The sequence below is a fragment of the Balaenoptera musculus genome, chromosome 11, assembly GCF_009873245.2.
Source record: "Balaenoptera musculus isolate JJ_BM4_2016_0621 chromosome 11, mBalMus1.pri.v3, whole genome shotgun sequence".
In the NCBI taxonomy this organism is placed as follows: domain Eukaryota; kingdom Metazoa; phylum Chordata; class Mammalia; order Artiodactyla; family Balaenopteridae; genus Balaenoptera; species Balaenoptera musculus.
The window spans coordinates 49,847,989-49,875,652 of record NC_045795.1 but is presented as its reverse complement, the minus strand read 5'-3'; the positions used below and the strand labels follow the sequence as shown (position 1 = coordinate 49,875,652).

At 38.4% G+C, this 27,664-nt stretch overlaps 1 protein-coding gene across 10 annotated transcripts in view; it reads right to left on the bottom strand.

The window, feature by feature from the left end:
* Positions 1-27,664, bottom strand: part of RBMS3 (RNA binding motif single stranded interacting protein 3) — a 713,376-nt gene that overhangs the window by 96,837 nt on the left and 588,875 nt on the right. For 8 of the 10 annotated variants that reach the window (XM_036869064.1, XM_036869070.1, XM_036869066.1 and 5 more), the window contains exons 8-10: positions 22,842-22,888; positions 10,022-10,118; positions 7,752-7,802 (exon numbers count right to left, since the gene is read on the bottom strand). In XM_036869064.1, coding sequence (XP_036724959.1) covers positions 7,752-7,802; positions 10,022-10,118; positions 22,842-22,888 — 195 coding nt within the window. The remainder of the gene's footprint in view (positions 1-7,751; positions 7,803-10,021; positions 10,119-22,841; positions 22,889-27,664) is intronic. The other 2 variants (XM_036869068.1, XM_036869071.1) reach the window with 1 other exon arrangement.

Here is a 27,664-nt window from a genome sequence, read left to right as displayed (position 1 = left end):
TATGTAACTTCTTACATTTGTTACTGAAGCTAAAATGATGTCTCTTTTTTCAAAGCATACTTGATTAGATCATATGTGTCTCTGTATCTATTACATCCCCTCCCCCAACCTGGTGCATCTTAATTATCGGCTTAATAAAACCTAAGCTAGTCAACACAATAAACCATGACCCTAAATTGTAAACATACCACCTAGGTAGAAATACCTGGGCTCTCCAGGGCTAACCCAGCAAAGGTTAATCTTTAAAGCAAAATAAGGTGTCCCCATGACATTCTGAGGGGCAAGAAATAGTGAATAATATCTTTTAATATTTAGAAATACTCTCAATATTTGAACTTGCTCATTACCATTTGTTTAATGAATATCCACATACTTCACAAAACTGTTAAGGTCATATATAAAGATAAATAAAATAAACATTTTATTCCAGTGTGCTACAAAAGAACAAATAGTTCCATAGATTATCTGTACACTAATCCTCAATCCTTCACTGATTTCATAAGTAGTTTCTGTTGCCCTGGCAGCATTTATAAAATAAATGATTTACCCTATCTCAATATGATTGTGTTGCCCTGGTAACTGGCTGTTTTCTAGAAAGTCTGACATGGATTTTATTTTAGCTACATACTTGCTTTCTCTAGAGATAATCCATAGAAAAGAGGGCTTTAATAGATTCGATAAATTTGTATCCTATGTTTACAAAATATTTAATTATATTTCATACGCTAAGTAGCTCTTAAGGATGTAATGTTGTTAACACCTTTACAAAGGAACTCGCAAATTCTGCTTTACTGATGATGCCGTGACAAAGAAATTCTAAGTGCTATCTAAGGACACACTGGGGGTGATGTACCATTGGAACTTTATCTCTTAGTACCTTGTCAATCTTATGTTCAGAATGACGCACCTTCAGTATTAAAAAGTAATACACTATTCCTTGACCTATTCTTTCTCTTTAAAGGTCCATATTAAAATAACATAAAACTGCATGGCAAAAGGCAGGTGATATGCACACATTTGGATTTATAAAGACTCCACATTCACCGCTTATTCTCACCACTCCTGTGCTTAGAAGGCAGGGATCTTAGACATCGGGAAATGTTCTCTCCAAGAAACTTGCAGAAGCTCTACTTGAAAGATGACTGTTACCTCCAAAAATAATTCCATGGATATAAAAAGAGGCTGCGCACCGCAGTGAAGAGTAGCCCGCGCTCACCGCAACTAGAGAAAGCCCGCGCACAGCAACAAAGACCCAACACAGACAAAATAAATCAATAAATTAATTAATTTAAAAAAAAAAAAGAGGCTGTGCATGATGACATTTTCATAATGCAGCCAAATTGAAAAGTTTTGTCCATTCATGACTGATTCATCCATGACGCCCCCGGAAATTGTGACTTTTTCACACACATCAGTGACATAATTTAGCCTTTCTATTTTATATTTTCCAAAGTAAGCCTAAATTCTAGACAAAAGCATTGGGACCACCAAGCTAATAAAAAATGTATAGGAAAGTGTGCCAGATTTGATGAATAAAAGTTGTATTTCAATAGACCGCAATTTACCTTTCCAACCAAATCTCTCCCTAACACAAACAATTCACTTAATGCAGGCTACCTGCCTCGCTGCCCCCTGAAATAATCTGAGGACCCCCTCAGTACTTTTGGTGTATTATTTTCACTGAAAATGCCCTCCTTCTTTTTCTTTATCCCCATCAACACCACCCATCCTTTAAGTTCATGCTTTCATCTCGGTTCTTCCATGTCCTTAGCTGTCCATAGATACCTTGTCATTTTCAGTGTTATATAAATGCTAAGCATTTCACACCTTTTCTGCTGTAGATTTTTAATTGAATCATTCTACACATATAATAATTATCTCCACAGAGAGATTATGTGCCTTGAGGACAGACTGTTTCTTTCTTACTCTCTCTTATTTCCAACAATACCTAGAAGAATATTCCGTGCATATTTAATGCTCAAGAATATTTGTTTATTATTTGTTGATTTTTTTTTTTCATTGAACTCAATGTTCTCAGTTTCTTGAAATGAAGAGTCGACGTCTGGTATAACTAAGGGCCCAGGAAAAGACTTAATCAAGTGACCATTTCAAGGAGAAAAAGATACCTTCACTCTCATGTTCATTGCAGAATTATTCACAATAGCCAAGATATGGAACAATTTAAGTCTCCTTCAATGGATGAATGGAACAAGAAAGTGTGACATATATATGTGTGTGTGTGTGTGTTATGTGTGTATGTGTGTGTGTGTGTATACTGGAATATTATTCAGCTGCAAAAAGAAGGACTCCTACCATTTGTGACAACATGGATGACCTTGAGAGCATTATGCAAAGTGAAATAATCCAGATAGAGAAAGACAAATACTACATGGTACCACTTACATGTGGAATCTAGGGAAAGACAAAAATAGTCAGACTCATAGAAACAGAGAAGAAAGTGGTTGCTAAGGGCTGGGGGTGTGGTGGGGAGTACAAATTTTCAGCTATAAGATAAATAAGATGTGAGAAGCTAATGTAAATCATGGTGACTATAGTTGATAACACCATGTTGGATAATTGAAATTTGCTAAGAGAGTAGAATTTAAATGTTAAGGTATGGAAGAGACTTTCTGTGGAAGTGGTCTTCTTTGTATCTACTTTACCCCAGGAGTATATTTATAGGGAGGTGACACCCAAATGAAGTTGTTCCTTCTAAATTTACTCTCACATATTTTTTTTAATTCTCTTCTGGTAGAAATAGTATAAATGGGCTAGAGTTACTGTTTTGTGTTTGCTAGTTACTTAAAAAAGATTTGGCCTGTAGATCTATATCCACCAGGTAAACTCCTTACATAGCAAACACACTTTGCCTTTGTTTGGTACTTTGACAATGATACTTACAAAGAATTTTTGCTCAGTTCAGCAGCTGGAATAAAATGATAGTATCTGAAAACTTTGCTTTCTGAACCGAATTCTAATGACTTAAATGTTCTTTCCAAATTTGGTGATGTGTTTTAGGAAAAACATGCCTGCAACTTTGGAGAACAAGGCCCCTAAAATCAAGCCTTAGGTCTTACCTACCTGCAGGTAAAGAATGACCAAATCAAGTATTCTGGGGCTTTTTTGAACTTTTTCTTTTGTTGTAGAGGGAAAGTTTATATTGACTGTTTAGCTATAAATGTAAGGTTTATTCATCATAAGTTGTAATTTAGCCATGCATAGCAACAAATCATCCAATGATTCCATGAGAGCATCTTGCATTTCTTAGAATCCTGTAGTTAGATAACTTATTTGTAATTAAGTAAAAATGAAAGTTGACCTTTCTCCTTGAGAATAATTAATGCTAACCACATGAAGAACAGAAGATTTATGATTCACATGAGCCTAAATAAAATTTAAGAGAATTGAACTCTACTTCTTCTTGGGAACTATCATCTTTTCTCCCTGTCAGTACAGATGTAACAAAATACCTGACGTATCATAACATGGGGATTTCAATTGTGCATTCATATGAGATTCCAGTGTGACAAGCTGCCACACAGAGTAGATATTTAGTGCAATCCATCCTCTATTGAAATCCTGTCAGTCCCACCTTACTCTTCCCCCTCCCCATGTCCTCAAGTCCATTCTCGGATAGCTAGTGGGAAGCAGCCACATAGCACACGAGATCAGCTTGGTGCTTTGTAACCACATAGAAGGGTGGGATAGGGAGGGTGGGAGGGAGAAGCAAGAGGGAGGGGATATGGGGATATATGTATACATATAGCTGATTCACTTTGTTATAAAGCAGAAACTAACACACCATTGTAAAGCAATTATACTCCAATAAAGATGTTAAAAAAAAAAATCCTGTCTGTGTTGTGGTGAGATTTCAGGGTTTAGGACAGAACTCTGCACTGGGAAACAGCAACACGTACCCAATTGCATTGGCAACATCAGCAAAGAGTGAATTCCTGATTTAGTCTCACAGTGCTCTCTTTCAGTGAACAAAAAATAAAGTGCAAATAGAAACGCTCTTGCTGTCCTCAGTGGGGTTTGACCTGATAAAGTCCCAGAGTCAGACAATTGACAGAGAACGGTTTCCTTGCAGAAACACTAGTACGAGAGATATGACCAAGGCAGGGAGAATTTTATCCCCTCTTCCTTAAAAGTGAAAAGGCTCTCAGAGTTTTCTTCTAAGTTTACAAAAAAGTGCATTGCACACAACTCAGAAATTTCAATCTGCAAAGAAGCAAACCTAAACAACTAACTTCAGCTTTACGCTTATGCTGTTTTTCTCTCGTCCTTTTACTACTCCCCTCCCTTCTTTCCATCAGTTCATGTCTCTCTTATAGATCATTACCCCTCCCTAGTAGGGAAAGATTGGAGGCACTGTGCTCTACTTTAAGATTTGAATGAAGCACTGTTTTCTCTTCAGATAGAAGCCTGGTTGAGACCTTGGGGCCCTCGAGTCGAGCCTAAAAAGAACCTGAAGGGCTCTGGCTGCAGTGTAGGAGTCCGTGTGATTCACAGTGATGGGGGAAGCACGCTTTTGCACCCTATACACAGAGAGCTTATCTGTGCAATTTTCTCAAAATAGTGGAAGAGAAAATGTGAGAAAGGAGAAAAGTTGTAAGCAAATCATTATTATGGGCAATATATTGGAGATGTGTAGCTATGGACACCTTGAGTTTATTTGTAAAGTAGGTTCCAGTTACTGACATACAAGAGGTACCCAATGGGCCTTTATTTTTTATTTTCATTATTTTTATTATAGGTGTTGAAAGATTTAGGAAGTAAATGAGATAAACACCAATCTAAGCAATTTATCTTATTTATAGCCATAGAGGCTATCTCCACCAAACTCATTAGGGAAGTATGCTAAATAAGCAGTATGAATGTGGTAGAAATGGGTGATTATTGCTTTTTCTCAACTTCTTCCTATACCAACACTCATTTTATATAATTGGGTTAATCTCAAGCACAATGTGCAGTCATCTACTAATATAACTGAATAATGATAACAGTAATTTACTGAGTGTTTGCTATTTGTCTGGCATTATTTTAAGAGCTTTAAAGCCTTGCTTCATTTCATGAACCGAAACCATAATTATTTAGTCATGATTATATCCATATTACAGATGAGAAAACTGTGGCTCAGAAAGTTTAATTGCCCAAAGTCCTATAACAGAAAGGGTTTCCTCTCTCAAAGAGCCTAACCAAGAATCCATGCTATTGGGACTTCCCTGGTGGTGCAGTGGTTAAGAATCCACCTGCCAATGCAGGGGACATGGGTTTGATCCCTTGTCTGGGAAGATCCCACATGCTGCAGAGCAACTAAGCCCATGCACCACAACTACTGAGCCCACGTGCTACAACTACTGAAGCCCTGCTCAGTAACAAAAGAAGCCACTGCAATGAGAAGCCCGCACACCACAACGAAGAGTAGCCCCCACTCGCTGCAACTAGAGAAAGCCCACGTGCAGCAATGAAGACCCAAAGCAGCCAAAAAGAAAAAAAGAATCCACGCTATTAATCACCAAGTCATTCATTCCTTCCCTTCAGATCTAGGTATTTTATTTCTCCACCCGGCATTGCCTAACTATTTTTATGTTTTAGTATCACAGAGTGATTAATTTAACCAATCCCACTTTGATGATGAAACTAAGACCAGTTGGGTAAAGGTTCTTTATACAATAAAGACAACCAACAGAACTGTTAAAGGGAAACAATTGATGCTACAAATTGTGTTTCCACGATGCGGTTTAGCCAATTTTTTCATGTTAAAGATAAAAAGGTGGTGGGTGGCCCAGCCACTCCTTTCCCCAGGAATCTGTCCCAGCCACAAGCATTACATCTTAAGGGGGGTGACCTAAGCTCAAACATCATGCAGAGTCTAGTCAAGGGAAGTGAAAAGATATTAGGGAGCAGAAGCCATCGCAAGAAAGATCCTGGTGGGGGACAAATGAACACACACACACACACACACACACACAAAACTATTGCTAGGGGAAGATATACAAGAAATAATACATCCAAAAAATGGGTGAAGCTGGTCTGGGGAGGAGGAGGAGCTAATAAAACATTTAGCTAAGGCCCTGGTGACAGTCAGAAAAAAACACATACAAATATCTTCCCATCTCCTCACAGCTCCAGAAGTACTGTGGAATCTTACATACTTTGGTATCTGGAAAAATATTCAGATTTTGCCAGATATGCATTCCTTTAGGCCACGATGAGATGATGCTTGACCTCAGCGTGAGGACTAAGCTAGCCTCAATGCTCTTTAAACACACACATTATTTTTTTAGAAGGTAGTTGTTTCCATCTATTGAATTCTACCTCACAACTTAGACGGAAAAGAAGAGCCTGGATTCACTGCGTGTTGGTCTGATTTACACAACACAGATCAGATGAACTCAGGAAGCCCCCAAGGTATGTGAATAAGAGTAAATATGGGGATCTGCAGAATAGGGTCTAAAGTTCTGCTGTAGTAAGCTATATATATTTTATTCTTTAAATAAAAAGCAAACTATCAAAACACTAGGAGCAACATGGAGTGTTCCTTATTTTTTAAGAAAATGGACAAAGCTCAAATATGAAAGCCAGGTGCTGTGATCCTTTGAGTCCAAGAAATAGATGTCTGTGTATTTAACTCCCTGGTTTTTAATATGTGCTACCTTATTTATATTTAGCTTTGAAAAGGGTTAAAATGTAGCACTGTTTCTTCTTTGAACAACTAATATATTCAATAATAAGGATTAATGATAATAATAAGGTATAGTATGTCATACTTCAAACACTGTTTTCACATATTCTCTCTGTTTTGATCCTCCCCAAAGCCATGTTAAGTATAGTGACAGAAAAGGAAACAAAGTTACAGATTTGAACATACCCAGGAGAGTACACCAGAGACCTTGTCACACAACTTTCTGTTGGGGATCTTTCCCCTATCTCACACTCCCATGAGTATAGTGCTCTTGAAATCTCCCTGGCTAGTACATAGAGCTCAAAAACATGGAAGACCTCGACAAAGATACATGGAATCAATAGCCTTCAGCCTGGATTCTAATGGAATAGGTAATATTTTTCCCCTTGGGACTAACGTAATATTGTACCACAAAATGGGAAAGCTAGCTCGTAGAAAATAGAGTTTGAATATTTTGGGAAGAAATTTTCCACTAAAAGAAGAAGAGAATGGTTCTAGTTAGTTAACATAAAAGTCATCTACCAACCTTGCTATCTATTATCTATCCACATCTATTAGTAGACAAATATCTTCCTATTTCAAATATACTGCTTTGAGTCAACACCTAGCCATGATACGCAAAATCGTTCCCAAAGCACACCCAACTGCATCTGAAGAAAACAAAGCATAACAGGAGGAGAAGGACAACAGAAAGGCTTTCCTCCTATAATGGATTTAACTGTCCAGAGTTCACAATTCTGCATGAAGTAGACATTCCCCTTTCATAACAAATGGTAGACAGCAACATGAGAGTTTGATTGCTATTTCCTCCAATCAAGTTTGTTCTCTTCCTCTCTCTCTCTCTCTTCCTCTCTCAACTCTGTTTCTCTCCATCACTATCACTCTCTCTATCTACTGTACACACTTTTATAGAATTTCAGGAACAGCTTTGTATCTGGAAAATAGGGCTGCCAGAAAGAGGCATGGAATAGAACAAAAGCTTTACCCCAAAGCTTCTATGCATTACAAAAGCTTGCACTCGGATAATAGAAACATCGAGCCTCAGGTGACTGAGAACACTTACTGTTGGTTGCATAACGTATGGCGGATGAGGCATCCATGAAGTACTCTGGACCTATGCATCAAACAGCATTTATTAGAAGAAAGCAATCACAGAGAGAACTCGGTTCTTGCGTTCAGTGGAGTCACACTAGGTCATAAGAAAGTGGAGTCCACCTGACTTACAGCGAATCAGTGCTCAAAACTAAGGGTACAAAGGAAATTCTTGGACCTGATTCATTTGGTCCCTGAAACATGGTACAATGTAAAGCAAATTCCTACTTCCCTGGAGCTGGCTGTAGTGCCCACATGGGCCAGGCTGGGTCATGGAGCACATTTGGAGGCTTCAGGAATCTCCTGTTTGTAGGTCAACTTCTAGGAAGACCCGGGCGAATAAGGAAGGAGGCATTACTTAGCATGACTGCTAAGACTTCCTCTTTTTCTGTCATTGGTTCTAACTTCATATTCTCAAGTGATCCCATCTTGGAAATAAATCCAAGTGGTAAAAGTTGGGGAAAGAATTAGAGAGATCAACCAGAAATTTGGGGGAATGTTTTGGGTTAAACCCAAGTTAAGAAAGTCTGTGATTTTTCTCTCTCATGGTAATTGGTATGGCAAATAAAAATGACTATATGAGCCAGCCAAGTGTTCTGAATGTTGCCCATCAGCCAAATGAGAAAGTCAGCTTCTAAGAGCTGATTGTGACACTGAGAGCCCTGAAGATTTTGTTTTCAATATACTCACATCAATGAAATTGCCAATGAACTTTAGATTTAAAAAAAAAAAAAAAAGAAGTGGTGAAAAGCAAGAATCAACAACATAGGAAATTGCTCTAATTCCTTTTTTGAGAAAAGAGAGCCAGAGTTAAATTCCACTTATGAGCCCTCCCAAAAGAAATGACTGTTCTGTGGAGATTTTATTCATGTCACCAAAGTGCTCTACAATGGAGCTCAATGGGTGGTCTTGGCTGAAACAGAGGCCAAGATTAGAAAAAATGGGTAAAAAACCAAAAAACACACATTACAACCAGGCAGGCCTGTAGGAAGAACAAAAACTGAACAGCATCTGCACTTAGCCTCATGGGTCCCAAGGAAAGGCAATTAAGAAATCAGCCATTCTGAGACCCTCTAATGCAATTCACACAAAAGTCTATTCCGCTCACCTGACAGGTATCAAGAATCTAAGTGCAGACACAGAATGAGAATGATCTGCTTTGGGGGGAATCAGTTAAGGAAAAAAGTGCATAGTCTCAAGCATGATGCTCTGACAGCTGGGACCTCCTGATATGACGTATGTAGTGGATGAATAATGTGGAACTTCACTGAATTCCTAGCAATCAGCAACATTACAGTTTTCCCTGTTGTAAACCCCCCACCCACCCACCATCTGCACAATATAGGGAAACACACGCAGGCACACACTCGCACTCTTGCTCTTTCTTTCTCTCTCCAAAGCTTTAAACAGTGACACTCGACACTCTAGGTAGCGTTCATAGGCATTTTTTTCTAATTTGAATTAGAAGAATTCTCTGAAGAACTACATGAGATAAAGAGAAGCAGGGAGAAATATCATATCTTTGATGACTCAAAGGAGTAAGATAAGGAGCACTGTTTGAGGGAGAAGGATGGCTATTTCAATCCACCTGTGGACTTAGCATTACTAACTGGCTACAACATCTGGTTTAGGACACACACTGAGTCTCAGATTTTCTTGTGTTTCAACATGTGGAACCCCCGAGGTCTCTTTTGGCCTCTTTGGAACTGAGAATGAAGTAAGAGGAGGAAGTTAGGAATTACTTTTACCCCTTTGATAATCTTCCCTATTTCTTGGAGCAAATTATTTTGCATCTATCCATGTAGCTTTCCATGGATACACAGAACGATTGTGACAAAATGAGATGACAATGATATAATATCCTGGAGGGCGTGCAGGGAGTTGCCAGAAATGTGTTCTCAGAAAAGATACCCTAGGGAGCAACAACCAACATAACAGACAACACACAAAATAACCTCTCAGTGGTAAGAAAGCTGCACTAATGTTGGCTGGAAAGTAGCAAAATCATGAAAACTCAGCAGGAAGAATGGAAAGCTCGGTGGATTTTTATCATTCAGTGAAACAGATGCAAACAAGCCCTTGAAAGTGTAGGCTCAATGGATAGTTTGAGTATTATGACATTAAGATATGACTAAAGGGAAGACAACTTAAAACAAAAATCCTACTGTGTCCCTTTTGCCTTGATCTAGTCTGTTCCTGGCAAGGAAGATTTCCCGGGAGGTGCAGGTAAACCGGACATACCTGGTATGTGGAGACAGGGGAAGCAGCAATGAATGGCGTGATGGGTGTCTGTGGAATCATGCGGTTGGTTGCAATACTGTACGGTGAAGAATAAAATCTGCAAACAGAAAAACAAAAAGAAGATTCATAGATTTATGAAGCTGATGCACGCCTGGCTGCTAACCAAACGCTACCACGCACGTCTGGAGAAGACAGAGTTCCACCCTCATGTTGCCCATCAACTGTTAACAGGATCATGCAGGAGATTGATGGTCTTTGATTCCACAAGAAATAAGTTGTTCTGAATAAAATGACAATTTTGAGTCCCCTTATAAAATTGGCTGCACAAAAATCTCTTAGGCCAGGTGAGTGTAATAGTATGTTTAACCAATAGCAGAGAAAAGCCATGGGCATTGTTTCTAAAGATCCTTGAAAGAAAGGCAAAACCATAGCACCAAGCTTTATAAAGGTGGCTGGTGTTACACAGACAGAAATTGCATCTATCCCTTCATTCAAGAAAGAGGATCAGCTTCTAGAGAGTTCTGGATAATTTGTGCTAGGCATGAATCCATGCCCTCAGGCAGAAACCAAGCTAAGTACTTTCTTTTCTTTCTCCATGAAAAGAGAAGGACAATTTGTGGACAATTTAGGTCTAGGTGAGGAAAGGAATCTTTTCTGGATTCAGTCAGGGCACTGATGAAGATTCTGGACCTATGTGATATACCTCTGTACATGCTGTAAAAAGCACTGAGTTTTCTAGTCCTCCAGGGTCCTTCATTGAACAATTATAGAATAATACTGGGCAAGATCAGAGCTTCACAAATCAGAGGAGGGATGATCCTTCTGGAGATCTATTAAAGGACAGCTTTAATAGAGATCTATTAAAGGGTATCAAAAACACTTACAGGCCATCTCTGCTCAGACTATACCCTGGACTCCACAAGTTACCTAATGTTCAAATTCTTCAGCAGAATTTTAAATCATGTTTTTTTTCTTTATGTCTCACTGGTAAGGGAAAGGCTAGAGTGACCAGCCACACATCGTGCAGACAAAACCAGGTGGGCTGTGATGGAGTATTTCACTGATATCAGGATAGATTGGGAAAATGCCTCTCAGGGATCACGGAATCATTACTTCACTTTGCCATACTCTTAGCAAAAGTCAATTACTACTTTTAGTTTTCTTTCTTTCTTCCTTCCTTCCTTCCTTTTTCTTTCTTTCTTTCTTTCTTTTTTTAAAATAGTATGAGGTTGGAGTTTTGGAGACAAAAGCTTCATCATCTCTCAGGGGTCATTGATATTTTGAATAGAGGATCTCATGGGTCACCTTTCTAAAGAAGCATTCCATGAGAACCCCACTGAGTGTAGAGGGGCTGGATTTCAAGGTTGCCAGGTTTCAAAGAGTAAATTCTTTAAGCTTAGATCCTATACAAGTCTTCAAGCAAGGATTGGGGAACTAGAGTCTTAAACTGATCTAGCTCTCAACAAGGATTATAAGGTCATAGTCTTTTGGTTAAAAAAGACGTAGCTGAAAAAATTACACCATTACACATTGCATCCTCCTTACTATCCATACCTATACCTACAATACCTGTAAAATTTTAGAAAAAAAGAATATTGACTATATACTCATTAAAATGGCCAAATTAAAAAAAAAAAAGACAATCAGAGCTGTCAAGGATTCAGAGAAAGTGGAACTCTTTCATTGTTGGTGGAGATAAAGGATGATACAGCCCTTTTAGAAAAACAGTTTGGCAGTTTCTTATAAAGTTAAACATATACATAGCATATAACCCAAATATCCCACTGTTACATAGTAACTGAAGATAAATGAAAACTTGAGTTCACACAAAAACCTGAATGCAAATATTTATAGCAGCTTTATTTAATACTTGCTAAAAACTGGAAACAAGCCAAATATCCTTCAACTGAATTAATAAACTGTGGTCCATCCATACACTGGGATGCTACTAAACAATTAAAAGGAAAGAACTACTGATATATTTAACATGGTGAATCTTAAGTAAATTATGCTAAATGAAAGAAGTCGAACTCAAAAGACTCTATATTTTATATCCATTTATATAATACTATGGAAAATGCAAAACTTTAAAGACCGAAAATAAATAATGGATGCCAAAGGCTGGGATTGGGGGAAGAGTCTGAGTGCACAGACACCTGAGGGAATTCTGGAAAGTGATGTTACTGTTCTATATCTTCATTGCTTGGTGGTTCCACAACTGTGTGCTTGTCAGACCTCATAGAATTGTACATTCTTAAGAGTGAATATATACTCAGTATAAATTACAGTTAATAAATCTGACTTTAAAGTCAATTACTATGTAGGAAAACATCCATCCTTCCACTTTAAAAAATGTATTGAACATTTACTATGTATACCAAAGATGGGTAGGACATTCCTTTGAGTTTTTCTATTTAAGCATTTAAATTGAATCTTATCTATACATTAACCAGCCTAAAGCTGGTCAATGGCTTTCCGTTGCAATGAGAACAAAATTTGAATTCCTCATATTGACGAGCACAATCAGGCTATTGCCCACCTCTCTCCCCAGAGCCAACTAGGATCCAACCACACTGACCTTCTTCTGTCACATGAGCCTGTCATTCTCACTCTCATCTTGGGCCACGATGCTTACAATTCTCTCTGCCTGGAATGGTTATTTCCCCAAATCACCCTAGAACTATCATCTCTTTCTCATTATTGGTCTCACTCAACTTTCCGAACTTTTCAGAGGTCTGTAGCTAAAGTAGCAACCACCATCTCTGCCCCAATTGTTCTCTATTCCTTTCCTCTATTTTTTTTTCATTGTTCTTATCACTATCTGAACTAGTAATTTTTTAAAATGTCTTTATATATGCTATGGACTGAATGTTTGTGTCCCTTTAAAATTCATATATTTAAGTCCTAATTTCCAAAGTGGCTGTATGTGGAGATGGAGCCTCTAAGGAAGAAACTAAGGTTAAATGAGCTCATGAGGGTGGGGCCCTAACCTCATAGGGTTAGTGTCCATATAAGAAGAGGCATTAGAGTGCTTGCTCTCTCTCTATCCACATGCTCACATGCAGGAAAGGCCATGTGAGGACTTAATGAGAAAGAAGCCTTGTAAAAGTCAGGAACTAAATCCCAAACTAAATCAGCCAGACCCTGATCTTGGACTTCCAGCCTCCAGAACTGTGAGAAAATATATTTCTGTTGTTTAAAGCCACACAATCAATGGCATTTTGTTACAGCAGTCAAGTTGACTAATGGAATGTATTTATTGATTATTTCTCCCTCTAGAATGTCAGCTTCAAGAGAGTTGAGGACACCTTGACTTTGTTGTCTAGAACAGAGCCTGGGATGTAGTAAATACAGGCATACCTCATTTTATTGTGCTTTGCTGTATTACACTTCACAGATATTGCAACTTTTACAAATTGAAGGTTTGTGGCAACCCTGCATTGTCAGATGATGCTTAGCATTTTTTAGCAATGAAATATTTTTAATTGATGTATGTACATTGTTTTTTTAGACATAATGCTTTGCACACTTAACAGACTACAGTCTAGTCCAAACATAACTTCTATATGCACTGGGAAATTTTAAAAAATTGTGTGACTCATTTTATTGAGATATCTGCTTTATTGCAGTAGTCTGGAACTGAACCCACAATATCTCCAAGGTATGTTTTGCTTAATACCTGTAGGTTGAATGAATGAATAAATGAATGCAGAGCAGTTTAGAGAGATAAGTAGTGATTACAGTAGAGGCCGCCAGTGTCAAATCGGTGGGGGGCACAGAAGATGGCTTCTGTTCAAATAGGAAGCTGAGAGGTGAGAACCCAGAGAAAATTGGCTGGCATCACATATCTGTAAATGCTCAGTGGAAGCTTAAACTAATGCCTGTTTTCTAAGCATGCAAAGGTACTGACAACCAGGGAAAACAGACCTTTTCTACAAAAATCATGGTTTGCATTAAAAAAAAAAACACTTTAGGTCTTATGTTTGACAGATTTTATTTATGAGTCAGTGAACAGAAAGACTTATTTGGGGTTCATAATAACATAGCAGGTACTCATGACCACTCCACAAACGGCCCTCTTCATTCACCATGCAAGTTTCTTAGAAACCCAGTTTCAGCCTCTTGTACCAACAGAGCGAATCATGCGTCACATTTTAGAGTGGCTGGTTTATTTTGCGAAATGTAGCAATTGTCATATTAAAAATGAAAGCAGTAAGGATAGGATGGACTGGCAAAGTTTACAGGAAATTTTATGGGAAAAACAGCAGAAACATAAAGAAAACAGCCAAGTAAACGGATACTAACAAAGGGCACCCTTGGGGGAAATTTTCAGGCATTTTTATTCTGTCTGCTCTAATCCTATCCATCAAACAAGAATATTTCATACTTCCCAGCAAGTTCCAGTACTGCCCCTCAAATCAGAGAGTCATTTAGAACAGAAAATGTACTGAGAAGATCAGACTCAGCACACTGTCTTGATCCCCTAATTCTGGTATTCTGAAATAGGCTCTCCCCAAATCCAAACATAAACCGGATGAATTCACAGGAATTTGCTTAAACCATGACAGGAGGGGCTATTATTGAATCTGAGGCTTAAAGGCACCATATCTAAAGCAAATGCACCTAGCCAGACTCCAAAGAGAGAACTGCAGAATGAATTTCCCAATCTCTTCACTTTTTCTCAATCCCTGCCATGTATCCTTCATGGTTTAAGAACACTCTTACATGGCCATCACATTTAAAAAGAAGAAGAAAGAAAGAAAGAACATCCAAATAAATACTTCAAGAATAGGTGTCCTGTTTTGGGGGAACAGGAAAGATGAAATTGACAGCACTTTTTGGCCATAATAACAAAGCTAAGGTCATTCTAAACATGTGACTTTATGTTTTCCTATCTGGTTATTTATGCATTATGCCTTGCAAATGCTATTATAGAAAACTGGGAATGAATTTTTAGCTAACCATTTTTCTGGGAAGAGTTTACTCCCCTAAGGTATTTCTTTGCCAAAATGTACACAGTGAATCCCCAAGTGTATGACAAGTATTCCTTTTCTACCTTGTTCTAAACTAAAAGGGATTTTGCTCCCCAGGGGACATTTGGCAGGATCTGGAGATATTTTTGGTTGTCACAACTGGGTCAGGGGGCTGCTACTGGCATCTGTTTGGTAGAGGTCTGGGATGCTGCCAAATTCAGTACAGCTCCCACCCAAAAAATGATCTGGTCCAAAATGTCACTAGTGTCAAGATTGAGAAACTTTTGCAGGAATGTGAACTAGTCATCTCTGGAGAGGTTTCCCATGAACAAAATTCCAAATGCCAAAGGGGCTAAACGGGTTAATTAAGCATGATCTATCTGTAGAACTCTAAGCCAGCCTCTGAAAAAAGTAATATTTTTAAGGAACGCAAAAAGGGTTATTTGGTTTTCTGGCATGTAAAGCAAGTGGGCTCCAGAAGTCCAGAAAATGGAAGTCTAGGTCACTAATAGGACATTATTTTGCCTGCAGAAAAGTCATCTTCAGGGGATTTGGCAGTCAGTAGTAATATGGTGAAATCTTATTTCACTGACAATAAAAATAACATGAATATATCAATAACCCCAGGGTAGGATGTTTTTTAATGCAGAAAACCACACAAAATCCTATTTGCCCACTGAAATAAACAGCCCTGCCTTGTCTTTCATGTCCATAGGCAATTTTGTTGGAGTCAGAACCACAAATACTATCCTCAGGGCAACACTATAGCACAAGATTAATAAGTTATTGGTCATTTTTATTGTAATGCCAACGTATCCTTCACATTAGATTCCTTTCCTAGTGTAATAAGATAAGGTTTCTGTATCACTTAATATCAAATGCCCATATAAAACAGCTGGCAAACCAAGGCTACAGAAAACAATTTTTTTTCACATCTCTCCCAAGAATCCATTTTCTTCAAATAAAACAATCCAAAAGGCTTTTACACAGCAGCCCTTAGTGAAAAGAGCACAGGAAAGATGCGATTTTGACTATGGGGGAGGAATTATTTCCCATCTCCCATGCTCATAGTTGAAAGTGATGGAATTTCATATTGGACTGTTAAAAAAGCAATAGGGCAATAGTAATAACACATTATAGAGTTATGCCAGATAGCTCCAAAAGAAGAATGGACATTTTTATTTTCCTAAGTTAGCCTATAGTAAAAAGTACCAAGCGTTTTACTTTTCCATTGTGATCCAGAAATTTCTTCACTGTAACCTTCAAAGCCTTAGATAAAAGTGACATTGAATTAATTTTTTTAAAGTGATAATTTGGGTGGATTCAAGCAGATGACACAACTGACATATTTTACTGCCTACATGCAAACAGCTCAGATACACCATGGTCCATGTTTACAAGTGTTTGTTCTTCATTAGAGAAATATCAAGCTTAATTTGGGAGTACTTATTTCTGTTTTATGTTGCTGTATTCAGGTTGAGGTTATGGAATTCAGAACATTTAACTGTTGACACAGTTGAGCTACCAGCTATCCCCCAGACACATATTTGGATTTGATACTCAGAAACCCCTATGGCTGAGTGCAGTTAAGGGATGCCACAGGATCATAACATATGTTCTTTTTTTTTTTAATAGAAGTAGAGTTTATTTACAATGTTGTGTTAATATCTGCTGTACAGCAAAGTGATTCAGTTATAGATATATATATATACACACACATGCACACATTCTTTTTTATATTCTTTTCCATTATGGTTTATTGCAGGGTACTGAATATAGTTCCCTGTGCTATACAGTGGGACCTTGTTGTTTATCCCTTCTGTATATAATAGTTTTCATCTGCTCACCCCAAACTACATAGGGTTGCCATATGATCCAGCAATCCCACTTCTGGGTATATATCCAGACAAAACTATGATTCAAAAAGATAAAATATGATCTTTAGCAGTGACATGGCACATCTCCAAGAGGACAAGCTCATGTCACTGTTCCATCAAGAAGCCTTCCGAATCCCTCATTAGAATGTAATTGCCTTTTCTCTGTAGTCCTATGACATTAATTTTCTTTATTTTTCTTTGTGAAAAGAATAGAAAAATATAAACAGTGAAAAATAAGTCTCCCTCTCACCCCTACTTCTCGGTACTCTGTTGGCTCTCCCCAGAGGACCACTGTCACCATGTCTTGTGTATTCTTTCAGAAATATTTTATACATATAAAAGTTAATACATACATAAATCTCATAGCACTTTGTGCTTCTGTCACAATACTACTTGCATTGTATCTAGAATTTGCATGTGTGCCCATTGTTCCTGACAGGATGGGAAATATTTTTTTTCAAATTTGCATCACCAGAATGATTTTAAATGGTACAATAGATAAGTATTCAAATGATAAAATTTGTTGATCTGAGTCAGCATTAAGCGACCTTTAACAATATTAACTGGATTGGAGTCAGCTGCAACTGTATCTTTGGATACATTTGTTCTACATAAAATGGGACCAGTTTCTTCTCTACAGCAATAAATATTTATCTCTCTGTTAGGTTACCGCTCTCTGAGTTAGGTTTGCCTACTGGATCGAATACAGCAATGTAATTAGGAGTAAATACTTGACTCTGGACATTCATGTTCCATTCCTTCATATGCTAAGTGAATTTTCTAAATCAGCTTCCCCACTTCAAAGAGGTACATGCTGACAATAACTCAAGGAACAGTGTGTTGAGGAAACATTTGTGGTTATTTTGGCATCTTAACATCCATAGAAATGACTATTCTTCTACTCTCCATTATTTAAATGTTACCATATAAGGCAGTAAAACCAAAGATGAAAAAAACATTTTAAAAACCATCTACATGAAGAAATATCAAGTGAATAGGGTTAGTGAGCTACAATCTTCCGATCTCTTCCATTTCATGAAATAAAGTTTCTACCTTCTTGGTACCAACAACACAATGGATAGTCTAAGCCTTCCGAAATTCCATTCTTAACCCAGGACATGAGAAACTCATGTGCAGTTTGGCTCCTTTGGGTGAAACTGCAGGTTGCATTTAAGTAGGATCAAAGCAGAAATAGAGATACAGACGTTGAGAACAAACGTATGGATACCAAGGCGGGGGGGGGAGTGGTGGGATGAATTGGGAGATGGGGATTGACATATGTACACTATTGATACTATGTATAAAATAGATAACTAATGAGAACCTACTGTATAGCACAGGGAACTCTACTCCATGCTCTGCAGTGACCCAAATGAGAAGGAAATCCACAAAAGAGGGGATATATGTATACGTATAGCTCATTCAATTTGCTGTACTGTGTAAACTAACACAATATTGTAAAGCAACTATACTCCAATAAAGAAAATAATAAAGAGGATCAGATTTGGGTGTTACAGAGGGACAGAGTGGCTTGATGCCAGGAAGGGGAATGGTTTCCTTAATGCCACCTTGCTGGAGCCAAGCAGACGTCATCAGTCACATTTTCTGCTTCTGATTTGGCATTCACAGTACTAAGTTAAACAGTCTGTAAAGATGAATAAGACATGGAACCTGACTTCAGAGTTAATAGTCCATCAAAGAAATAAATATGATGTCAACAGCTACATGATAAAAAGACTGTCAGTGTATCATGGTCACATGAAATGTAGTGTAACAATAGTGTCAATATTGACAATGAAGATCACATTGTGCCATGCAGGGGTCCTTTGATCCTTACAAACTCTTATGAAAAGGTACTGTTACTATCATCTCCACAGAGGAGGAAACTAAAGCACAAACAACTTGCCCATGTCTGGTAAATGAAAGAATTTGGATGTGCAACTGGGCAGGCTGGTTTTGGAGTCTGAACTCCTAACCACTGCTTAAACTGTGTCTCTTACGATTAATTGTGTAATTAGCTCTGCCTGGTATGATTTAATGGTGTTCTTTACTTTATTTATTTATTATTTTATTTGGCTGCATAGGGTTTTCATTGCTGCGCGTGGGCTTTCTCTAGTCGCGTCGAGTGGGGGCTACTTTTCATTGTGGTGCGCGGGCTTCTCATTGCGGTGGCTTCCCTTGTTGCAGAGCATGGGCTCTAGGTGCACGGGCTTCAGTAGTTGTGGCATGCGGGCTCAGTAGCTGTGGCTCATGGGCTCTAGAGCACAGGTTCAGTAGTTGTGGCACGCGGGCTTAGTTGTTCCACAGCGTGTGGGATTTTCCCAGACCAGGGCTCGATTCTTAACCACTGCGCCACCAGGGAAGTCCCTAATGGTGTTCTTTAAATGAGAGCAGTGAAAGAAAGAAAGAAGGAAGGAAGGAAGAAAGGGACGGAGGGAGGGAGGGAGGAAAGAAGGGAGGAAGGAAGGAATTAGGAAGGAAGGAAGGAAGGAAGAATATCACCATTCTCTCCAGGCAGAGAGAATTCCATGAGCAACAAGACACAGGGTTAAAGTAGCTTGGGATGCTCTGAGAATCAAAGAAGTTCCAGTTCAGTTGCAGGAACCAAATCATGGAGTTCTTTTTGTGCCATTCTTGGAAGTTTGAGTTCTGTTCTGCAGTTAGTAAAGTCCACATAATACATTAAACCAGGCAGGTAGATGATTACTGATTGCTTTTTGCTTTAAAAAATTATTCAAAAAGCAATGTGAAAATGGTTTGGAGGTCAGTTATGTTAGCAGCAAGTAAAAGCTTAGTACAGGTAGGGAATGGTGATTGAATAAACTCAACCAGTGGCAGGGAGGCAGATACAGTTCAAAGACAGATGGAGTAAGTTTTAAGGACCAATTTTATTATAAAGAATGTTTTAGGAGAGAATACCCAGAGAACTTGGAATTTATGGCTTAAATGGCTTTAGAGTGTATTTTTTAAAAAGGAACAAGTCATTTGATATTGTTTTTCATTTGATTTGGTTTGTATGATGAAAGATTGATGAAGATAATGACCTCACTTTGGGACAAAGCTATCCAGGAGCAGCACCTAATGCAGTTAGACACAAAGGTGATTTTTTTTGCATCTAGTTATGAACTTGAAGTATGGACTTGGGAGTCTTCAGTTCCTAAAAGCAGGAGGAGTGGATGAGATCAACTGGAGAGAACACAGAGTGAGAAAAGACTAAACCCTGAGAAAGATTAATAAAAGTGGGCAGAAGAGGAAGAATCCACTGACACCAAGTAAGCAGTGCAAGGGGAGAGCAAGGAGGGTCAGCAAAGGATGGAGTCGTGAAATCTAAGAAATAAGAAATTTTCATGAAGCTGTAAATGGTAACAATAACAACAACAACAACAGAAAGTCAAATGATGCAAGATCTCAAACAGTATAAGGACTAAGAATGCATCAGTTACAACTGACAAATTTGGAGATCACTGGAGACACCAGCAGGGAAAATTCCAGTCAAGTCTGAGACCAGAATTCACACTTTAATAGGCTTAATTTAATAGAGACAATATGGGAAGACAGTGTGTATAGAAAACTGGGGTTGTTTACCAGTGAAAAGAAAGCTAAAATAGTGTGGTCACTAGAAGTGATCTCATGGGCAGAAAAGGATTGTTTTGCTTCTACCTTCTTTATAGGTGGGAGAGGCTCGAGTATTTTACAGGCTGAAAGGAATATTCAGTAGACAAGACAGTACTGAAGACAGGGACTGCTGGATGACACAAAGTTCTTTACCAGATGACAGGAGATAAAATAAAGAAGATGGTATTCTCAGCATCTTAACTACAATTTGTTTCCTGAGGGAAATATTCATTGTTGTAAATGTCTAAGTGGACAGTGGAGAGGATGAACCACTTTTGCAACTGTTGAAATAGTTCAAAGGATAGGACGTTATACTGTTACTACAAGGTACAGACAAAGACGTCACAGAAGGCAGAGGTACGTACTTGCGGTCGACCTCTATACAGTATAGACGGTGACCTGGGAAGGGAGACATGCTCCTTGCGTGCTAGGCAGTCCTCACTGCCTCTAATGCGGCATCACCCAAAGTTCACTTTGGGCTGCTCAGATTGCAGGCTGAAATCTCAATTTTCTTCTCTGTAGGTTTGTAATGGATCAGGATGAAAACTTGGAAAGTTAGGTCTTTGGGAAAACAAATTCAGATTTTAAATTGTGCACTGGAAAGATGACTAACTAAAGCAAAGCATTCACTCACTCCAGTCCAGACCTAGGTCACTGGGGCATCTCCAATCCTTGACCTAGAGTCTTGGTCAAGAAGATCTTTATAATAAACAGATAGATATATAGTACAAATAGGTAGATGATTCATATATTCATACACCCACATACATGTATGGAAACATGAACACTTGTTGAATCTAGTTAATAAACTTATAGGTATTCATTCAATTATTATTTCTACTTTCTAGTGTGCAAATAAATTTCTAATTGTAATTACATGTATTTTTACATGTATTAGACTCTGAAACCATGTGCCATTAAATTACAGATATAAAATACTTGGTACTTAGTATGTGTTCAACAAATGTCATTCCCTTACATTATAATACCTGTTTTCTGTCACTGTTGCTGAGCATATAATGCCTTATTCTGTGCCTTTTGAGTTAACTATTTTATCTTCCCAACTATACAGTACAATTCTAGAGGACTTTATTTCATGTCTTTACATCTTGTCTTTTGTTCTTCTGACCACCAAGTTTAAAGTGCCTTGTTGGAAATAAGAGAAGGCTTATTGGATAAATGAAAGGATATCCTTAAGTTTCACTCCTAGAGAAGTTTTAATCAACAAAGGACAAAGGACTAGACTCTTACGCTAGACTACCAACCGTGTTGACTCTTTCATGGAAGGATAGACCATGAGTTTCTTGAGGGCAAAGCCCTTGTCTCATACACTGTTGTTTTAAACCTATAGAGCATAGTACTGTGCTTGGCAGACTCATTGGATGTTTACTGAATGAGTAAATAAATGACCCCCTGAATGAATAACTATAAAAATAAGAGGGAGATAAACATTTTCTACATCTCACAGGTGTTCATTAGATGCAGCTGACTAAATAGAAAAATGGAGTTTAATTCCTTCTATCCTCTAAGTTGATCTTAAATGAGACCTTCATTCTGATTGATTCTTTAATGAGACTGAAAGACAGAAAACTGAAAGCCATGGAGAAATCTAAGATAAAAGATTGTGAAAATAAAAATAATACTTATTCTTTGGTTTGTTGGTCCATTGCAGGATGGCCAAAGTAAAGAAAAGAAATTGCGAAGTAAGAAGAAAGTTTCAACCAAAGAATATTCAGAATGACAGAATTTTAGAGAGGCCAGATCGTGTAGCTTAAGTTTGATTTTTCAGAGGAGAAGTTTAGGCTATGTGACTTGTTCTAAGTAAGAGGCTGCAAGTTTCCAGGTGCTTATTACAATGAAGAATGAAAATGCAATCACCAAGCTACTAACTTGACTCTGTCCGTTACCCTTCCCCTGATAGCCAGAAGGCAAAAGTGGAAGCATTACTAATGTCAAAATGAACCTGGGCACATGCTAAAATTACCGAAATCTAAACTCTAGAGTTATTAGTAGGAGCGACACTCTTACGGTAGAGATACACGGACACTTCTCCCAGACCAGTCTATCTACATACACCCCCCTTCAAGTCCTACTCCTTATTCTTTCTCAGATGAGAAAGGGAGAGACAGAATGTGGGCAGAAGCATTGTGAGAATGAGTGACATGGGGGGTGCCATGAAATAAGAGTCACTCACAGGAAGAAAAAAATACAATGATGAGAAAGGTTTAAAACAAAAAGACAGATTTGAATATTTTTCTTCAGTACTGATTTCAGAGTTCAAATATTTTTCTTCAGTACTGATTTCAGAGTTCAATTCACTTAGCAATTAAAATAGAGAAAATGTAGTCTACTTACCCATTCTGTATGGCAGCTGTGGGGTCATAGGTCAGAGCCATGCCAGCCTGTATATGGGGGGAAGAGGGGAGAAAATGGATCTTAACATTTTTACTGTGGCGTCCAAAGCATTCAGTACGCACAATGCTTTTATCTTTACTTTCTATGATTTAAGTTTACTTTATCCTATATATTTCTCCTCCCTTACTACAAAGACTAGCATTTTTACTATCTGAACACCAGAATCCACCAGTGAGTTAGGGAGTTTATATTATATATACAGACAAACCAAAGAACAATGCAGTTTGGATGATTTGCATTTCTAATTCATAAGCCATGTACTGTCTAATCTGGTATCCTTATAATTTCTCACTATTTTCAAGAATACCTATTGTATATCTCATGGCATGAAAAAAAGGAAATGATAGATGCTGGGGTCAGAGTAAAAATAAAAGCTACTTAAAACGCATTCGACCTTTTAGAAGAAAATGTTAAGAAACATTTATTTTAAAATATTGCATGCCTCAGGGGTGTCTAGGCAATGAATCACAGAGTGCTGTCCAGTACTTGCTAATACCTGTCCCACTAAGAGTGTAGAAAGGGAAGGATGTGATGGAAATTCTAGGCCTTGTGGCTAATAAGGAGGTGGTTTAGTTTTGTTTCTAAGAATAAAACCACCACTGAAAAACTATATTTCTGTAACTGGCAGTTGTGTAAAAGAATATCAACTTGATGATCGCTGACTGACATCCTACCTCCTTTCATACACATCATCATATTTCATCCTCACAAGGACCCTATGAGGTAGGCAGGAGAAATATTTCCTCCATTTGATAGATGCAGACACGGAAACTGGGAGGGATCAAGTGACTTGGTTAAGGTCACATGTGTGGAGGCAGAACCGGATTCCAACCCAGACCAGCCATGACATTGACTAGGATTTTGAATGAGCCCCGAAGATCATTTCTCTGTGGCCGCATGGGTCTACCACCCTTTGTTTTCCAGAACTTTCAGCCTGGTTATTGCTTGTGAGCAGAAACAGAAATAGAATGAAACAAAGCTGACTAGGTTGTCTTTAGGTTGGATTTCTTTTCTTTTTTGAAACTTAAAAATAAATTAGTCCAATGTCAACCTCCTGGCTCGATATTGCATTATTATTATATAAGATGTAACCATTGGGAGAGACGGGGTGCAGGGTAAATAGGACCTCCCTGTACCTGTCTTTTGCAATCTCCTGTGAATATATAATTATTTCAAAATAATAAGTAAGAAAAAATAAATTAGCTTTAGTAAGAAAAAAATAAGAAAAAAATAAATTGACTTTTGTAGAGGATAAGGAAAACCATAAAAACTTCAGAGACAATAAAAAAGAGCTTTCATGTTTGAGTTTTTTGCCAGTGTGATTGAAGGTGGTTTTCCTGATAAGCTCATTTAATTCCTCAGTTTTAACACATAACTGAAATGAAAATTCTCAGGCTTTCTAAGATAGGGCCTGAAGTCCAGGATGGCCTGCTACATTCAAGCTTACATGCATTGTTTTCCCTAAACAGTAATTTAAAAATTATTATTAAGATTGGTATGAGGAACAAAACTGTAGAGCCATCTATAAATGAAACTGGCATACAGGGAACACACATAATTGAAACGAAGTTTGCAAACAAAGCTGAGATGGAGATGCACTGAGAACACAGGCTTAATGATAACTGCCCATCACTCATGTTAAAGAAATACGATATGATAATGTGACAAGCTGGGGTCTGGAAAATGAGAATAGAAGAGTGGAAATGAAGACAGATTACCTTCCCCCCATGGGAGAAGCAAAGGTAGTGATGTCAAAGCACATAGATTCTAAGTCTAAATTCTTCCCTGGATGGGGTCTCTGCCATGTGACAAACGGGAGGCTGATCCGAGGCCAAAGACTCCCCAGGAGGGACCTGTCCAGGCGGGACTCCATGGTTCTGGGTCCTGGAGAGGGCAGCTGGAAAAGCTGTCCATCTGGGATGAGATTTCCCTCTTAGAAACCCTAAGCTTCTCTCCCCTAACTTATCCAAGATGTCACACCAAAGACAGGATGAAAAAAACAGGCTTTGTACTCAATAAAGATATTTTTAATAAGAGATTTAAATGATCATTGTATCTTCAGACCCCTGTTCACCCCCAAATTGTTTAAATCCCAGGGGACTTGTAGGAAGCCACGTTTAACTGTTTTCCTTGAACGTATTTTCCAATAGTGCTCAGAGACCAATGCCTTTCTTGAATTACAGGTCTTCAATATTCTCTTTTTATGCCATGTGTATTTGTTCGGGCAATGTCAGGTAAAGATTTTTTTCTTTCACATTTGAATTCCTCATGGATTATAGTTAAGCTCATGGATTATATTTAACCATGGATTATAGTTAACCAATCCTCATGGATTATAGTTAACCAATCAGGTCTAGCTAGGAATACGGTAATTATCACAAAAATTCTCTCTCTTTCTTGAACAGTATTTGATAATCAGAAAGCCTACGTTGGCCTCTTCCTCCATCTTAAACCTCCACTCATCTTTCAGAAGATGGAAAGAACTAAATAGATAATGATATGGTTTAGTGGAAAGAATATATGTTTTGGACCTGGGTCCAAGTCTTAGCTCTGTTGTTCTGTAGCACTGTGACCTCAGGCAAGTTATTTAATCTATTTGAGCCTCATGTTCCTTAATCGTCAAGTGGTATAGTAATACCTACCTCAGATGATTGTTGTGAAATTTAAAAGATATTACTTTTGTGAAATGCCCACCACAGTGCCTGGAGACAAGACACATACGTAAACATTATAACACAAAGCAACACGTGGTAAGTGCCCCATGAGGGTATGCATGAGGTGTAGGGGAGATGCCAGGGTGGTCGGGGAAGGCACTTGGAGGAGGTACAGGTGAGAGATTTCCACAGATGGAGATGAGAGGCGGAGGCCAGCTTAGGCAGAAGGAATAATAGCATGGAAAAGACGTGTGAATAAAAAGGGCAAGGCGGATGATCCACTTGCAGTAGAACATTGGAGGGAGCAGTTGACAATAAGATTTGGAAGGAAAGAAGGAAGGTCTTGATTGCTTGGCTCCTCTTTGGGAGCCACGGATCATTTTTCAAGGAGGAAAATGATATAGTCAAAGAGGGCTTTGGCAACAAGAAACAGCACGAGCCCCCCTGGAAAACAGAGGGAAGAACCAGAGTGATGGGTGAGTAGGGTAGGCACTGGGGGACAGGTGGGTGGAGAGAAACTAAGGTGAAGATGAAGCCAAGTTTCATCTACTTCATGATTTTGCCTGGGGCCAGTCGTGCCTCTGAGGACCTGTGGCAAGAGGAGACAACCAGAGATCTGCATTTGGGACACTGTGGTTTACAAAGCAAGGCATGGGTTAAACAAAGGGTGTTTGAACTTAACCCGCTGGCTGAATATCACAGCAAAACAACTAACACTGGGAGGCACCTGGTTTTCATTTCATGTGTAACAGATTGTTGAGTTATAATTCTAATATGGTCTTAATGCAGATTTCGTATTCCATTTCCTTTTGTTTCTTTCCACAAGGTAAAAAAGAAAATCGATTTTGCTGCTCTGTCTAGCCACCTTTATACTGAGCTAGAACCATGAAATCGTCATTATGTAATTAACAAATTTTATGGCATGTTTACAAACTCCAGAGTCACACAAAAAGTAAAGTAACTTGGAACAAAACGAAAATGTCACACCACATAAATAGAGAAGTGATGTTTAAGCCCGTCACTCCCTCTTGAAAGGGGTTTATTAAATTCACAAATATTTTCCACTTTTTAAATTCACATTATTTGTGGATTAAAGGCATTTATGATTTATTTAAAACAAAGAGGGGGCATTTTTGTCATTTTCCAGCAGCAGCTGAGTTTTGGCTTAATATTTCAGCCATAATGGGGTATTTCTAGTCCTTTCAGATAGAATCTATACTATAAGAGCTAAATAAAAACTTTAAAATATGGTTTATTGGAGTAATTAGGTGTCAGTGAAAAAATGTTGCCTGCCATATCAGTAAACAAAGATTTGCAGCCATCAAGCCATCACACTACAGCCACTCTGGTGAGCCCCGAGGGAACTCAGGATAGAAACAGGATGCCCACCGTCAAATCATCAGACACTGCAGCCACCGCCCACCCCACAGTGCACCCTGGAGAGAATCAGGATGAAAAAGCACAGGATACTGGCCCCAGATAGCTGAGGTGCATATCAAAGCAATGATTTCAATGAGCCCTGACTTTTGCATCTTCCCATATACAGGAAGATGCATCCTTAACTTGAGATGTCTGGTTTTCCTTAATTAACAGTAATCTTTTGATGTTCCAACTACCTGGTTTTTGTTGCAAAAACTCCTATATATCCTGGTTCCTCCCTTACCTCTTTGGAAGCAGTCTCTCAGAGTGATCTGAGATGCTGTGTCCCAGGCTTAAGTTCTCAGTTTTGTCCAACAAATAAAACGTAATTCTCAACTTCTAGGTTGTGCCTTTTTTTTTCAGTCGACATAGGGACCCAAAATTATTTCCCATAAACACAGAGGATTCATTGAGACACATCATTTTGACTTAGGGGCTACATATTTGATATCCATAACTTTAAATGAAGAAGTAATAATTATGGAAATATTGCTTAAAATGTTCTCGCTAGAGAAGGCATTACCACTTCAAGAAGACCTTCTGGACTGGAATGCTTGGTCTTATCTGAGGAGCAGAGTATCATTGACTCTAACAAAGCCACTGAAAAGATAGCTGATAGAACGGTTTCTATCATTTTTGAAACTGTTTGTACAGTGTAATGTGAATGGGAATCAAAACATTTGATTACAT